General features: G+C 37.1%; 1 protein-coding gene across 1 annotated transcript in view; it reads left to right on the forward strand.

Moving 5' to 3' along the window:
• The window catches only part of ENDOU (endonuclease, poly(U) specific), a 32595-nt gene extending 26937 nt beyond the window's left edge, over nucleotides 1-5658 (forward strand). The window contains exons 7-10 of the mRNA XM_036761996.1: nucleotides 622-735; nucleotides 1479-1585; nucleotides 3770-3912; nucleotides 5538-5658. Coding sequence (XP_036617891.1) covers nucleotides 622-735; nucleotides 1479-1585; nucleotides 3770-3912; nucleotides 5538-5658 — 485 coding nt within the window. The remainder of the gene's footprint in view (nucleotides 1-621; nucleotides 736-1478; nucleotides 1586-3769; nucleotides 3913-5537) is intronic.
• Nucleotides 5659-15950: the final 10292 nt, after the last annotated feature.

Genomic DNA, 15950 nt, shown 5'->3' on the forward strand with positions numbered 1-15950 from the left:
TTCTTATAGCACAATAGTATTCCATCACAATCATATACCACAACTTGTTCAGTCATTCCCCAATTGATGGGCATCCCCTCAATTTCCAATTCTTTTCCACCACAAAAAGAACTGCTATAAATATTTTTGTACATATATGTCTTTTTCCTTTCATTTCATTTTTTTTAATCTCTTTGGGACACAGATCTAGTAGCGGTATTGCTAGATCAAAGGATATGCAGTTTTATAGCCTTTTGGGTATAATTCCAAATTTCTTTCCGGAATGGTTGGATCAGTACACAAATCCACCAACAGTGCATTAGTATTCCAATTTTCCTACATCCCCTACAACAGTATAACTGTTTGGAATATTATATTGTTTCTTATTATGTACATTAATCTTCTCTCTGCCATTAGATTATAAATTCCTTGAGTAGAGGAATCCTTTTTGATATGTCTTTCCTACTCTCTATGTACCTAAAATCATATTGGCTATATACTATATGCCTCAATTAATATTTGTTGCTTTATTGAATCTCATTAGCATCTTAATGGTTTGAACCTGAGATCCTCTCCTCTAACAACTAAAATCTGGCCCATGTCAGTTCCCAGGTTCTGATTTGTCTGTGTCGATTTCCCCAGACAGATACAGCTCAGAGCAGGAATTTGTCAGTGACCTAAAGAACATGTGGTTTGGTCTGTATTCCCGTGGCAACGATGAGGGTGACTCCAGTGGTTTTGAACATGTTTTCTCAGGTAAGACCTCTCTGTTTGACAGTTGAAGGGAAGGTGAGTGGGACACTCCTAATTTCTCTAAGTCAAGGGTCTGGGGGACCCAACTCAGACCAGAGGACTTGAAACTATGCCAATGGGCAGGAAGGAGTTTTTCCTGCTCCTTTTCGTTTTCTTCCCCAACCAGTCCAAGCTAGAGGAGACTAGGATGCTATTTTGAGGCAGTGTCTCCCCTGGAAGAACCCAGGTGGGTGAGAACTCTGAACACTGGGATTTCCAAACACTATTTCTAATGGGAGACCCTGTAGGGAAGATTTGTTTCTAAGTAGGGTTCCAGTCATTTTGGTATCTTTGCTTTCCAGTTTATAAGGATGGCATAAGAGCCTACGATTATCTCCTTCCCCTGTTTCCTCCAGACCATCTATAGACTACCTGATTTCTGTACATCTCAGTCTTATGACACAACCAGAGCTCCTTACCTTTGCAGAACTGGAGTAGGCCTATTCCAGGAGAGGGACTAATCTGAAAAACTTGAAGCCAGTGTGTAGATAAACACAAAGAAAAAATTTTCCTGAATGTGGGGAGTGGAAGATTCTGAGAAAGTTCGGCAAAGTTGTGAAGAAATGCCTATCTATCTGGAATGGTGGAAAACTTACCTTAGATTCAGGAATCTAGGCATGATGATTCCCATGAAGTAAAAAATTCTTGGATTCTCAGAGGTGTCTCAGAAGGTGAATGATCAACGCTGAAATTTTTGGTTGTTTTAGGTGAAGTGAAAAAGGGGAAAGTGACAGGATTCCATAACTGGATCCGCTTCTACCTGCAGGAGAAGGAAGGTCTGGTGGACTATTATAGCCACAACTACGATGGGCCGGTGAGTCCTGAGGACTGTTCTTATAGATGGAAAAAGCCTTATTGGGTGGCCTCACTCCCTCTCTTTATCCCCTCCCCCAAACTAGAGATACCAAAGCTGTCATTGTTTATCTCTCCACCAGCAGCTCAGTATTGGGGATGGTAAGCCTGGCTGCCCTCACAGTCTCATCTACCAGAGAGCAGGCTTGGTTTGAGGGTACTTTGTGATGGGGGAAGGCGGAGAAGGAAGGGAGGCACATGTATAGTAGTTCTTTTTGTTTCACCTCAAAAGAATAAAAGCACAAGAACTGCCAAGCGCAACTGGAAATTATTTATTCAACAAATGGTCACAGATATTAAGAACCCATTATGTGCCAAATCCTATGCTAGGATCTGGAGAAACTGCTACATTAGCTAAATAAGATTCTGTATTCCTGGAGCTTACATTCTAGTAGACTGATAATTATCAATCAATAAACATCTGTTTAGCACCTACCATAGGCACAGCGCTAAACACAAGGAATACAAAAGATAAAAGACAGTTCCTCCCAAGGAGCTTACAATCTAATACAATCTAATAGAGGAGACGACATGAAAACAAATACATACAATGAAAAACTACAGGGTAAAATATTGCCTGGCATTTGCATTACCAGGGGGCATAAAAAGTGCCATTTGAGCCTTGAAGGGAAAGATATGTCTGACAGGGGAGTAAGAGAAGGTAGTTTCTGGGTCGAGTTTTAAAGGATGGGTAGGAATTGAACAAATGAAGTCAGGAGGGAGAACATTCCAGACACAGGAAACAGTGAGAGTAAAAGCACAAAGGAGGAAATTAGGGGATGTTCTGGGGACAGAGAAGAGGCCAGTTTGCCTGAAATAAAGGCTACAGGAAAGAGTACCATAAGATAAGTTTGCTTAAGGGGAATATTTCTTTTAAAAGTTATTTTTATTATGAAATTTTATTAATTGCCAACAAATACAAACATTCCAATATTTAAAGAAGATTGTATATGAAATCATGAATTTCTGTTCCATATAGTTGGGCTTTTTAAGTGTATATTAAATTAAATATGACGGTATTTTTAAATGCCCTATTTGCTTGTGTCTCTTTCTGAACTTTTTGTTTTCTTCTGCTTTTTTTTAATGTTGATGCTTTTTCTTTCCCTTTTTTGTGGTTGGTGGGGGGGGGTGAAGAATATCTCTATCCATACCTACTAACTCACCCCTTACCCCTAAAAAGAAGCTTTCCTTTATAACAAATAAGTATGGCCAGGCAAAACACAAATTCACACAACTGCTGTATATGAAAACACAGGTTTCATTCTGTACTTCTATTCCCTCACCTCCTTATGCCAGGAGGTGGAAACCATGCTTCATCATCAGTCTTCTGAAGTCATGATTGGCGATTGCATTAATCAGAGTTCTGAAATCTTTCAAATTTGTTCTCTTTTATATTATTTTACTTACTGTGCAAATTGTTTCCCTAGTTCTGCTCATTTAATTCTATATCAGTTTACAGAAGTCTTTCAAAGTTTCTCTGAATCCATCATATTTATCATTTCTTTCAGCATAATAATATTCCATTGTATTCATATGCCACAATTTTTTCAGACATTTAGGGAAATGTTTTCTAGCTCAGATGAGAAATGGATCATATTTGTCTTTCTGCTTAGTTCACTCTTCTGTCACTGACTTTTTTCCCCTAGCAGCTATGAAAATGGCTGCCTGCCCAAATTGATTGATATCTTCATGCCTTGTCAAAGGACATTTTTTAAAAAAAAATTTGTGCCAGGATATCTTTGGAAGAAGGTAAATCATCTTCATTTTCCAAGTGTGGGCTTGAAAGTAAGATGCCAGATGCCCTTTCTCTTTGTACTGGAATTGTTTCACATAAGCCCAAGCTGTATAACTCTTTTCTTGGCTCTTACTTAACAGGATTTTGTAGGGTGGGAACTGACCTCACTGAGACTGTACCAAATGTCAGGAATACTAATATTTCTCTATGAACCATGGTCCTTATATGAACCACCTCCCTCAGTATTTGGCACATTATGAGTGCTTATTAAACCTTAGCTAACTTGACCTGAGATATTTACTTCAAAAGTTACATACATCCCTTTCATCCCCTCCCTCTACTTTTAGAGCTCAGGTTGGCTAACTTTCCCCTTCCTCAAGGCTCATCCCCTTCTTCCTCTTCTTTCTGCAGTGGGATTCTTATCCTGACGTGCTAGGAATGCAATTTAACTGGGATGGCTACTACAAAGAAGTGGGATCAGCTTTCATCGGCAGTAGTCCTGAGTTTGAGTTTGCTCTCTATTCCTTGTGCTTCATCAGCAGGCCCGGCAGAGAGTAAGTTCAAGGCTATCTAGGGATATTAGAGCAGGCTGAGGGATATACAGCAGTCTTCACAACTACCAGAAAGGGAGGCAGGAGGCTTGGGTCCTAGTCCACAAACTGGTTCTGGGTCTAGGTGTGTACATAACTTTCTTTGAGTGTCAGAGGACCTGGGATTGAATTCTAGCTCTGCTGCCTCTGACCTGTGACCTTGAATTAAACTACTTCACAAAATCAATGAAGCTTAGGGATGGGAGGAACCTCTAATGTCAGCTAATCTAACTTGCAACTGAACAAGAATCCCTTTTACAGCATACCTGAAAAGTAGTCTTAACACTTAGGACAGTCTCCTTTCCACATGACAGCCTTTCAGATATGTAAAAACAGCTATCACATGCCCCACAGCAGGAGTATCCTGGAACCAGCTCAAATCAGCCAATTGTTAAATGTTCAGTGTGAGCATTTATATCTCAGAAATAGACTCTTCAAATCAGGGCTAGATTTATTGTTTTGTTTATTGTCTCCACTTAAGAAAGTGATGGAGAAGATACTAATAGTTCAGATTAAATTTAAAACTCCCCACCCCAGAGCTGATTGTTAAATATTTACCAGCATACCCTTACCCAAAAGTCTTATAGGTTTTAGCCCAGCGGAAACACCTTCTGCCAGTTAGCTCCAACTGAAAGACCCAGGTGCTTCCAACCTCTAGAATTCATTAAGTCAATCCCCTCAAAAGTTCAAATATACTTCATTTAAGAAAGATAGAAAGCTTTTTAAATCTCTCCTTTGTGAAACAAAAGAAGTTGTAAAATACACACATGATATGGATAGTGAGAATGAACTAGCAGTCTTAACACAAGGAGGCATATTAGACCTCTCAAGCATCATTGTTGCTGCTTCGGTTGTTTCAGTCGTGTCCGACTCTTTGTGACCTCATTTGAAGTTCTCTTGGCAAAGATACTGGAGTGGTTTGCCATTTCCTTCTCCAGCTCGTTTTACAGTTGAGGAAACTGAGGGAAACAGGGTTAAGTGACTTGCCCAGGGTCATACAGCTAGTAAGTGTCTGAGGTCACATTCGAAGTCAGGTCTTTCTGACGCAAGGCCTGATGCTCGCTACCTAGCTGCCCAATATCTTGAGTATCACCAGGTCTTTATTTTTCTGGGCCTCAGTTTCCTTATCTGTATAATAAAGGGACTAAATTAGGTGACCTTTAAAATACCTCCTGGCTCTAAAATTCTATGAATCTAAGGAACTATGTGATCCTGAGCAAATTATTTAACATTTAGGCATTCAGCTCTAAAACTCTACAGTTGTCCATCTCTATTCCCTTCTTCCCCTGGACACAGAATAAAGGTTCATGGGTTGAAACTGTAGAAGAGATTGAAAGTAGATAATAATAGTAATTAATAACAATAATAATACCTCTAACTATTGTGCTTTGAGGTTTATAACATGCTTTCCTAGCCATCAGGATTTAAGGCACCAGAAAATGTAATTAAAGAAAAGAGTTACATTATCTTCTTAGATATTTAAAAACAGGAGAGATTCCTGTTTCTATTGGGTTTGCTACATTGTAGCTTACAATCAGAGGGATAGAGAGAGTGGAAGACGTCTGTGATTGTGTGTTTTGTCTTGATAGGTGTCATCTGAGCCTAGGAGGGTACCCCCTGGCCATCCAGACTTATTCCTGGGACAAGATCACCTATGGAAATGGTAAAAAGTACATTGCTACAGCCTATGTAGTGTCTTCTACGAATTAAGAGTTCCGGGCAAGGAAGAACATGAGGGACACTGGAGGTCTTCCTGAGCTGTCTGCCCTGGGATAGAGTTGGGAGGTATTATACACTGACCCATTCAAGCTGGAGTTTTCATTGAGAAAATGACTGTGTGAACAAAGGTTCTGAAGCCCAGAAGAGCCCAAAAAAAGAAAAAGTGGAAAGATTTAAATCAGGGGGAGAAAACCACAACCACAACAGAGGATACTCAGACTAATGCCCTCTAGTATATTTCTTCAGTGCAGACTGGCAGATAAAATCTGCCATCTGGAATAACAACTGGTTTGGTTTCTTTATACCAATATGTTATGGAACAATAAGAACAATGATAATAATGCATATGTATATATATACTAGATCCTTCCACCAATACAGACCTCAAATATACTGGAGAACTCAACCAATAAACCATACTAAATCTAGATACTCATCACAGACAAAACTATCACCCACAATTAATAGTCCAGGCATAATATTGATTCACAAACACTTAAGAACAATATTTTAATAATTTTAGCTATACCAAAATTTCATAATCTCCAAACTCCATGGAACAAAAAGTTTTCACAGTATAAAAACCTAGAAGAGGAGATTAAAATCACGCAGGAACAGAAAGAGATGCATGTGATCCCTGAGGTCCTGTCTGCTATAAGAGCTGTGCCAGAGATGCTTTCAGAAAGCCTACAAAAGATGACCCTTCCTCCTAATACTTTTATTCAACTTCAAATAGTAGTTATTTATGCACCTTGAAATAATCTGTAGAACAGTAAATATAAAAGAAAAATAACAGGATACCATCTTGTCCCAGGACTGTCTCTATCTGACCTTCATTTAAAAAGATGAGAATGAAATGACAAAAATAAAAAATAATGTTACACGTATTGAGGCCAACCTCAATATTGATATGCCATTGGAGAAGGATTACACATACTGAAAGACCTGTTTAACACGGTGGTTTTTTTTGGTGGAGCCATATAGCTTTATGTCATCCACCAATATCAAGTGAGTAATAAGATTTTTACTTCTATTTAGGATAGGTCCCAATGGATTCAAGACTAAACAGAACCATAACGGACATAAACAATCTCCCTGAAAAATACTATGTTTTATATCAATCCAGTCTTAGTATTGTGTCAGTGGCATAGTTTTAAAGAATAGTTTTCCACGCAAGCATGGAATCAATACTTGATTCTGTTTCTGTACATGTGCAATACACAAGCAAGCCACATATGTACAACTAAATCAAAGGACTTGTGATCATCAATAAAGGAAGTTTAAGTGTCACAGTATTTTTGTGACATGTTCAATAATTACCAAATGGATAATAAGTTGGCCTTTATACTCCTGGAACCTCTTAGCACACCCTTTTTACTCCTCAGATAATATATTGTTTCCTTGTGTTTATAGATGTTTTTTTTTCTTGTGAGACAAGCTGTGAATGCTTTGTTTGAAGGACATGACCTGTATTTTGAATGTTGTTCTTATCTTTTGTTAATTGAAATGTCGTGCCTTCTGTTAAGAAAGATGAGATCAGGCTTATGCCTGAGAAGAAGCTAAGAAACTGTTTTGCTCTTAACACGTGTGCCCCACTGTGAAGTATTTGAGCCAATGATTGTGTAATTTATCTGGCCCTGTTGCTTCGTAGTTTTGAAGAAAAGCTAGAGTTTTTGTCTCTTCTTTTGATATAATTCTTCTATCTTTCATTATACTGACAGTGCACAGTTTTCTGTTTCTGTTTGTATTGTATTTCTTGTAACCATATTGATGAGCAGAAGTTGTCCGTATTCTTCATCTTTAGTATGGATGCCCCTCACCTGTAATTTCTTTACTTCTCAAGACTCTGTAGTAAAGTTTTATGTGATTGATGTTGAATTGTTTTTGTTGTTTTGGGTGTTTGTTTCATTTTGTTTTGCTCAGCTTTGACTCTTTGTATTGCCTGAAACTTGTAACCTTTATTTTCGATTACCAATTGATGGAATCTCAAGTTTCTGATACACTTTTGTTTTCTGAATCCTTTCTGTTTTTTTTTGTTTCCTTTAATTGAGCCAATATGTCATTTAAGTTCCCTATTACATGTCCCAACCAGACATGAACAAAATCTTCCAATGCCTTTCCGTTCAATAGTTCCTTCAAGTCACTTCACTCTTGATGATATTTGGCATGTGTGCTTAGTAGTATTCCTTAGTAGGTCCACAGTTCTTCCTATGGTTTTTACTGTTATCTCTCCATATGCCTAGGACAGGGCCTGGCACATAGTAATCACTTAATAAATGCTTATTGATTAATTGAATAATTGTGTGCATATCCTGAAGCAGTTTTACACTTTTGATTATTTATGCTGGTTATCAGAAATAACAGATTTTAAAAATTACTCTGCTTTGGTAAAGAACATTTGTATATGTCCCATTTGCTTCAGATCTTTACTATCCAAAGCAACTCCACAGTATCATGAAGAGTTGCCAAGGTTCAGATCTCTTGGCCCACAACGGCATGGGATTGGTTTTCCAGCTGTAGGGTAGTATTCTTCCTTGTTCAGATTACATGCTGTTGGAAAAAAAAAAATCTGTACTATTATAAAGTTATCTGAGAGCGGTGGGGAGGGAGGTAGATAAGGAACTAGGATTCTGACATGGGTCTACCTACATACACCCTGTAATCTCACCAAGTTGATTGAGGGATTCCATATTGATCAGGGACATCCCTGACCAACCCCTGCTATAATAGATGGCATTCAAAAAAAATAGATGGCATCTGGGAGAGCTCTGATACTTGTAGTTCCTTAGCTGACTGGCCTACCAGGAGGAAAAGGGTGTGGGATATGGAAGGTGAAGTGATATGACTAAGACAACATATCCTTGCATCTTCCCCATGCCTGAAAAAAAATCTTCCCCAGGCTTGAAATTTGGGGGACTTGATTTAGTATCTGGCATATCAAACAAACTTATTGATGTTTAAATTTTTTAAATTTACCTGTAGAGCAGAAGTTCAGTCCAGAGCAGCTCCTGAGAATTCTTCTCACTAAAAAAGCAGTTATCCTAAAAAGAGAGTAGCCCACCTCTATAGTACAGAATAACAGTTACTACTGGGCCCAGGAGTGCTGAGACAGTCACCCTTTCTTTCTCTACTAAGCTTCCCCTCTTAGCTCTAGACCCAATCTTTTTTTTTAACCAGGTTCAATCAGTGGGGGAATCTGACCCCTAAAGAGCCACTCTCTGGCACACACCTTGGAGGCCTGAGGATAATTACTTGAAGTTATATTTGTCTCATGTCCAGAGTCTCCCCCAAAAGAGGAAATACAATGGTACTTAATGTGCAATTTAAATCAGATATATAGGACAGTTATATATTTCCTTTTACAAAAATCATTTGCAAAACCAACAAACTTTAATAGACAGAGACTTAAATTAGTAGTAAAAGTAATAGAACTATTGTGTTCTACTGGGAAGTTAAAGCTTAACTTCAGTATATGAAGCAATTGGTGGGACTGCAAAATAGGTATTTTATATTTCATCTTTGACCTGCACTATCCAAACAATGTCCATGTCATTTGGTAAGTCAGGCCAGGGACTGGGCTCATCCTCCTGCTGTTGGTCATCCTCCCCCATTCAGAAATTTACCTCGAGTCAGCTCCAACTGAGAGACCCAAATACTCCCAGCTTCTTGAACTTATGAGGCTGACTCCAAGGCTGGACATGTCCATCTTGGGATTTGTTTGGTCACCTATGCTTAGGGAAAGAAATACAAAGCAGAAAAGGCAGCCAGAGGCCCAAAGCTCAGCTCACTTAGCTGAATCCCTGTTATAATTGTCATATGCAAGCAGTCTGCCACAGTGGGGGAAGAGCACAAGCCCTTCCCAGACCCGCAGTAGAAGGCCAGGGAAGGAGAGCTACTTTGGTATGTTTCAAGAAACAGGAAGGAAGAGAGTGATTTGGAGGTTGGCTTTCTTTTTTAAGCAACAATTGCCTTCCTGCAAATGTCAGTGACTTGGGCAGCGGGTGGGGAGGGGTTGGAGGTGGACCAAGGAACGTTAAAGGTATGCTGTATCATACCAAAGCACCAAGTTCCTTTAGTGTTGAGTCTTGGTTACCCCAAAGTGCCTAGGGTACAATCTCAGTACCCTATTGGTTGCTCCCTAACCAGTGGAGAACAGGTAGGCCTGTTCTTTGCTCCCCATTTTGCATTGTTATGGTTTATCTAGCATCCACAATTTGCTCTGTTTCTAGAGACTCTAGAGAAAGAAGAACAAGGGTTACTGTAGCAAGTTGGAAATAGGGACATGATCACATGTTGGCTTCTTCTCAGTCTTTCATGGCCCTAAAGAGAGGTTAGAATCTCATGCATTCTCTCTCTCATGACCCTGGAAGCCAGAGGAGCTAGACAGACTGAACAACCCGAAGGGACTGAAAAGATCTCTCCTGTCTCCTGCTCCCACACACTCTGCCCTGCCCCGTATGCAAGCATATGGCATTGATTTCCACCAATGAGGAGAAAGTCTCATATTATTGACCTTTTGAGCCAAGGATTATATCAAGTTCCTTTTCCTCCTTTCTCTTTCTACCATCTTATCCCTTAGCAGATAGATTGGTAGGGTGTTCATCAACTAAGATGTTTGCATGCTAGGGATGACAAATTTATTGGTGTTTAGCTTCTAAAAACTACCCTCCACTTCCCTTTGGAAAATGAAATCAATTGTTCATCTACAGATCTTTGACATCTCTCTCATTCTATATTCCTTATTCCGCATCAGACATTGGTTCTATAATCATCTCTGCAAGTTCTTCTGGTATCTGGTAGGGTAATTTGATTTGCTTAGTACTGGAGACTTGAAATTACATAAAACAGCTTAATGCTTTATAGTAAAACTTCCCTGTTTCCAAACTAGCATTCCTATTGCCTAATACTGTCAACTTTTCTTGACTGTTAAAGAAAGCTGTTGGAAATGTAATAGACCTTTTTGGGGCTTCTCAAAAATGGCTCGGACACAAATCAAGAGAAGACTGGACAGAGCTGCCTGCAGGTGGACAAGTCCACGGACCAGACTGTGCTCCAAGAAATTTCAATCTTTACCTGAGGGTAGACTATCCAGTGCTTTTTGTTTGACTGACTCTGAAGGGAGCTGGTGGATATTAAAACAAAACAAAACAAAACAAAACAAAAACCAAGTAGGTAAGGGATAGAAAAGCAAAGGAAAAAGCCAGTGACTAGGAAGACAGGTGGAGAATGATAGAGGTTGGAACCAGAGCTGCATTCATATTGAATCTCTCTCTCTCTCTCTCTCTCTCTCTCTCTCTCTCTCTCTCTCTCTCTCTCTCTCTCTCTCTCTCTCTCTCTCTCTCTCTCTCTCTGTATGTCTGTCTCTTTATTCTGATCTTAATAAAACAATCATTTCCATAACAAAATAGAATAGAAAAAAAGAAGATTGTACCTGAAACTGCAGATCTATTGTGTGCAACTTGCTATTCCTTTTATATATACATATATTACCTACCTCCCTTCACCCCTAGAGATGGCTACCATTAGACACAAGTACATGAGTGTGTATGTATGTTTGTAAAACAATATTGCTGTTATCATATACAACGTTCTCTTGGTTCTGCTCATTTTGCTCTTCATTATTTCGTGTAAGTCTTTTCATGTTTTTTCTAAAATCATCGAGCTTCTCATTTCTTGTAGAAGAGTAATATTCCTTCACATATACCACAGCTTGTTTAGCCATTCCCCAATCGATGCGCATCCCCACAATTTCTAGTTCTTTGTTACCACAAAGAGAAGATATAGGTTATTTTCCTTTTTCCCTGATCATTTTGGGAAATAGACCTAACGGTGGTATTGCCGGATCAAAGGGTATACACAGTTTAGTAACTCTCTGGGCATGATTTCAGATCAGCTCGCAGATCCAGCAGTAATGAATCAAGGTCCCAATTTTTCCACATCTCCTCCAACATTTGTTGCTTTCCCCTTCTATCACTTTAGCCAATCTGAGGAGTGTAAAATCATATCTCAAGGTTATTTTAATTTGCATTTCTCTAATTAATAATGATTTAGAGCATTTTCATACTACAAATTGTTTTGATTTCTTCATTGGAAAACTGCCTGTTCATATCCTTTGACCGTTTATTAATTGGGGAATGATTCGTATTCTTATAGATTTGACAAAGTTCTTTATGTATTTGAGATACGAGAGGAACTGTCTATACATTTTTTTCCTCCAGTTTTCTGTTTTCCTTCTGATCTTGGCTACATTGGTTTTATTTGTACAAATCCTTTTTAATTTAATGTAATCACAATTATCCATTTTATGAAACTCACAGTGCTTTCTATTTCTTGTTTGTTCATAAATTATTCACCTATCCATAAGTCTGATAGATAATATGTTCCATGTTCTTCAAATTTTATTGTAATATCTCCCTTTATATCTAGATCATGTATCCATTTTGACCTTATCTTGGTAAATCGTGTAAGATATTGGTCTATGTCCAGTTTCTGCCAGGCTGCTTTCCAGATTTCCCAAAAATTTTTACCACATAATGAATTCTTGTCCCTAAATCTTAAGTCTTTACACTTGTCAAATACTAGGTTATTATGTTCATTTGCTGCTGTAAATTGTATGTCTACTCTGTTACATTGATCTACCTTTCTATTTCTTATCCAGCCCCAGATAATTTGGTAACTACTGCCTTATAATATAGTTTAAGATTTAGTACTGCTGAACCTCCTTCCTTTACATTTTTTCCCATTAGTTCCTCTGATATTCTTGACCTTTTTTCTTTCAAATGAATTTTGTTATTATTTTTGCTAGCTCAGTAGAATAATTTTTTTGGTATTTAATTGGGATGTCATTGAATATATAGACTAATTTAGATTAAATGGTAATTTTTTTATAATTAAAATTTTTTATTTTTAGTTTACAATGCTCAGTTCCACATAATTTTGAGTTCCAGATTTTCTCCCCCTCCTTCCCCAAGATGGCATGAAATTCGATATGTCTTCTACATACAACTTCGCATTGAACTTATTTAGACAGTAGTCAAGTTTTATGACCAATGGATCAGGAGAAAGAAGAAGCAAAACCAAAAAAACCATAACCAAACAAAAAGAAATAAAAACAAAGGGAAAACGAAAAAAGGAGAGCAAACAGTGTGCCTCAATCTGCATTCATACTTCATAGTTCTTTCTCTGGATAGCTCTCTCCATAATGAGTCCTTCGGAGTCTTCCTTGCACCTTGCATTGCTGAGAAGAGCAAAGTCTGTTAGGGTTGGTCATCACAGAATCCACATGTCTGTGGTTGTGTATGATGTTCTCCTGTTTCTGCTCCACTCACTCAGCATTATATCATGTAGGTCTTTCCATGTTATTATGAAGTCTGTATCATCCCCATTTCTTATCGCACAATAGTATTCCATTACCTTCATATACCACAACTTGTTCAGCCATTCCACAATTGATGGGCATCCCCTTGATTTCCAATTCTTTGCTACTACAAAAAGAGCTGCTATAAATATTTTTCTGCATATGGGTCCTTTTCCCACTTGTGTGATCTCTTTGGGATACAACCCAAGAAGTGGTATTGCTGGGTCAAAAGGTATGAGCATTTTTATAGCCCCTTGGGCATAGTTCCAAATTGCTCTCCAGAATGGCTGGATCAGTTCACAACTCCACCAGCAATGTAACAATGTTCCAATTTTCCCACATCCTCTCCAGCATTTATCATTTTCCTGTTTTGTCATTAAATTGTCATTTTTATTATATTGGCCCTGCCTGCCCATGAACAATTCACATTTCTCCATTTATTTAAATCTGATTTTATTTGTATAAAAAGGTTTTTTTTATTATTTTCTTCATATAGTTCCTGGGTGTGTTTTGGCAAATGTATTCCCAGGTATTTAATACTCTCTAGAATTATTTTAAGTAGAATATCTCTTCCTGCATGGTCCTGTTGGTGACATATAAGAATCCTGATGATATATGTGGGGTTACTTTATATCCTGCTAATTTACTAAAATTGTTAATTATTTCAATTAACTTTTTTAGCTGAGTAGTTAGGATTGTCCAAGTATATCATCATATTGTCTACCAAAAAAGAGATGCTTTTATTTCCTCATTGCCCATTCTGATTCCTTCTATTTATTTTTCTTCTATCATTGCTATTGCTAGGATTTCCAATACAGTATTGAATAATATTGGTGACAGTGGGCATCCTTGTTTCACACCTGATCTTACTGGGAAGGCTTCTAGCTTATCCTGAAAGGATGCTCACTAGTGGTTTTAGGTAAACGCATCTCATCAATTTGAAGAAAAGTCCATTTAGGCCTAAACTTTCAATTGTTTTAAATAGGAATGAGTATTGAACTGTGTCAAACGCTTTTTAGGCATCTATTGATATAATCACATGATTTCGTCACTTTTGTGATATAATCAATTATGTTAATAGTTTTCCTCATGTTAAACCATCCCTGCAATTCCCAATAAATCCCACTTGTTCTATGTATAATTTTTGTGATACATTGTTGTACTCTTTTAGCTAGCATTTTATTTAGGATTTTTGCATCCATATTCATTAATTAAATTGGTCTATAATTTTCTTTCTCTGTTTTTACTCTTCCTGGTTTAGGTATCAGTATCATATTTATTTCATTTATTTATGTTCAATTTCTTTTTTCTAAAATAGGTTTATTTAGGTATTCTCTTTCCTCTCCTGCTAATGTAGGCAGTTCATATTTTTGTAAATATTATTTCATTTTACTTAAGTTGTTGAATTTATTGGCATATAATTGGGCAAAATAACTCCTTATAATTGCTTTGATTTCATTAGTGATATAGTCATCCTTTTCATTTTTAATACTGATGATTTAGTTTTCTTTTCTCCTTTTTAATCATATTAACTGATGGTTTGTCTATTTTATTGGGTTTTTTCATAATACCAACTCTTTGTTTTATTTATTAATTCAATGGTTTTCTTACATCAATTGTATTAATTTCACCTTTAGTTTTTAGGATTTCCAATTTAGTGTTTGGGGGATTTGTAATTTGTTTTTTTTTTAATTGCATACCCGATTTAATTGGCCTGCTCTTTTCTCTATTTTATTGATGTAACCACTTACATTTACACTTAAATTTTCCTCTGGTTAGGTTTTAATATATTGTCTCATTATTGTCATTCTCTTTAATTAAATTATTGATTGTTTCTATGATTTGTTCTTTAACCCACTCATTCTTTAAGATTGTTGTTTAGTCTCCAATTAGTTTTTTTTTCTATGTTTGGAGGGTCCCTTATGAAATATAATTTTTATCACATTGTAATCTGAAAAGAAAGCATTTAATATTTCTGTTTTTCTGCTAGGTCTTGTGTAATTCTGATTGTGTCTCCATAGTATTTGAATTGTTTTTTTTCTTGTTACATATAATATTTTCTCCTTAATCTGGGAGATTTGAAAAGTGGCTATTATATTCCTGTAGGTTTTCATCCTAGAATCATTTTCAGGTAGTGATTGGTGGATTTTTTCTATTCCTACTTTACCCTCTTGTTCTGGAAAGGCAATTTTCTTTAATTTTTTCTTGTAATATTGCATCAAGATTCTTGTTTTTGATCACAATTTTCAGGTAGCCCAATAATTCTTATATTGTCTGGTTTTGATCTGTTCTCTAGATCAGTTTTTTAATTAGAGGTTTCATATTCTCTTCTATTTTTTCATTCTTTTGATTTTGTTTTATTATTTCTTGGTATCTTATAATGTCAATAGCTTTCCCTTGCCCAATTCTAGTTTTCAAGGAGTTGTTTTCTTCCTTAAGAATTTGGATCTCTTTTTCCAGTTGGTTGACTTTCTTTTCAAAATTTTCTTTGTTTCCTTGGATTGCTCTTCATTTTTTTCCTAAATTTTCATTGATCTCTCTTATTAGATTTTCCCCAAAATTTATTAATTTATTTGTTTTCAATTTTCAACATTCACTTCCATAAGTTTTAAATTTTCTCCCCCTCCTTCTCTCCTCCCTCCCCAAGATGGCATGCAATCTGATATGGACTCTACACATACATTCCTATTAAGCACATTTTCACATTGGTCATGTTGAATAGAAGAATTATAATGAATGGGAGAAACCATGAGAAAAACAAAACAAAACAAAAGAGAAAATAGTCTGTTTCATTCTGCATTCTGATTCCAGAGTTCTTTCTCTGGATGTGGATGGCGTTGCATCATGAGTCCTTTGGAAATGTTTTAGGCCCTTGCATTGCCAAGAAGTGCTAAGTCTATCAAAATCAGTCCTCATACAGTGTGGC

Source organism: Trichosurus vulpecula, chromosome 5, assembly GCF_011100635.1.
Source record: "Trichosurus vulpecula isolate mTriVul1 chromosome 5, mTriVul1.pri, whole genome shotgun sequence".
Classification (NCBI taxonomy): domain Eukaryota; kingdom Metazoa; phylum Chordata; class Mammalia; order Diprotodontia; family Phalangeridae; genus Trichosurus; species Trichosurus vulpecula.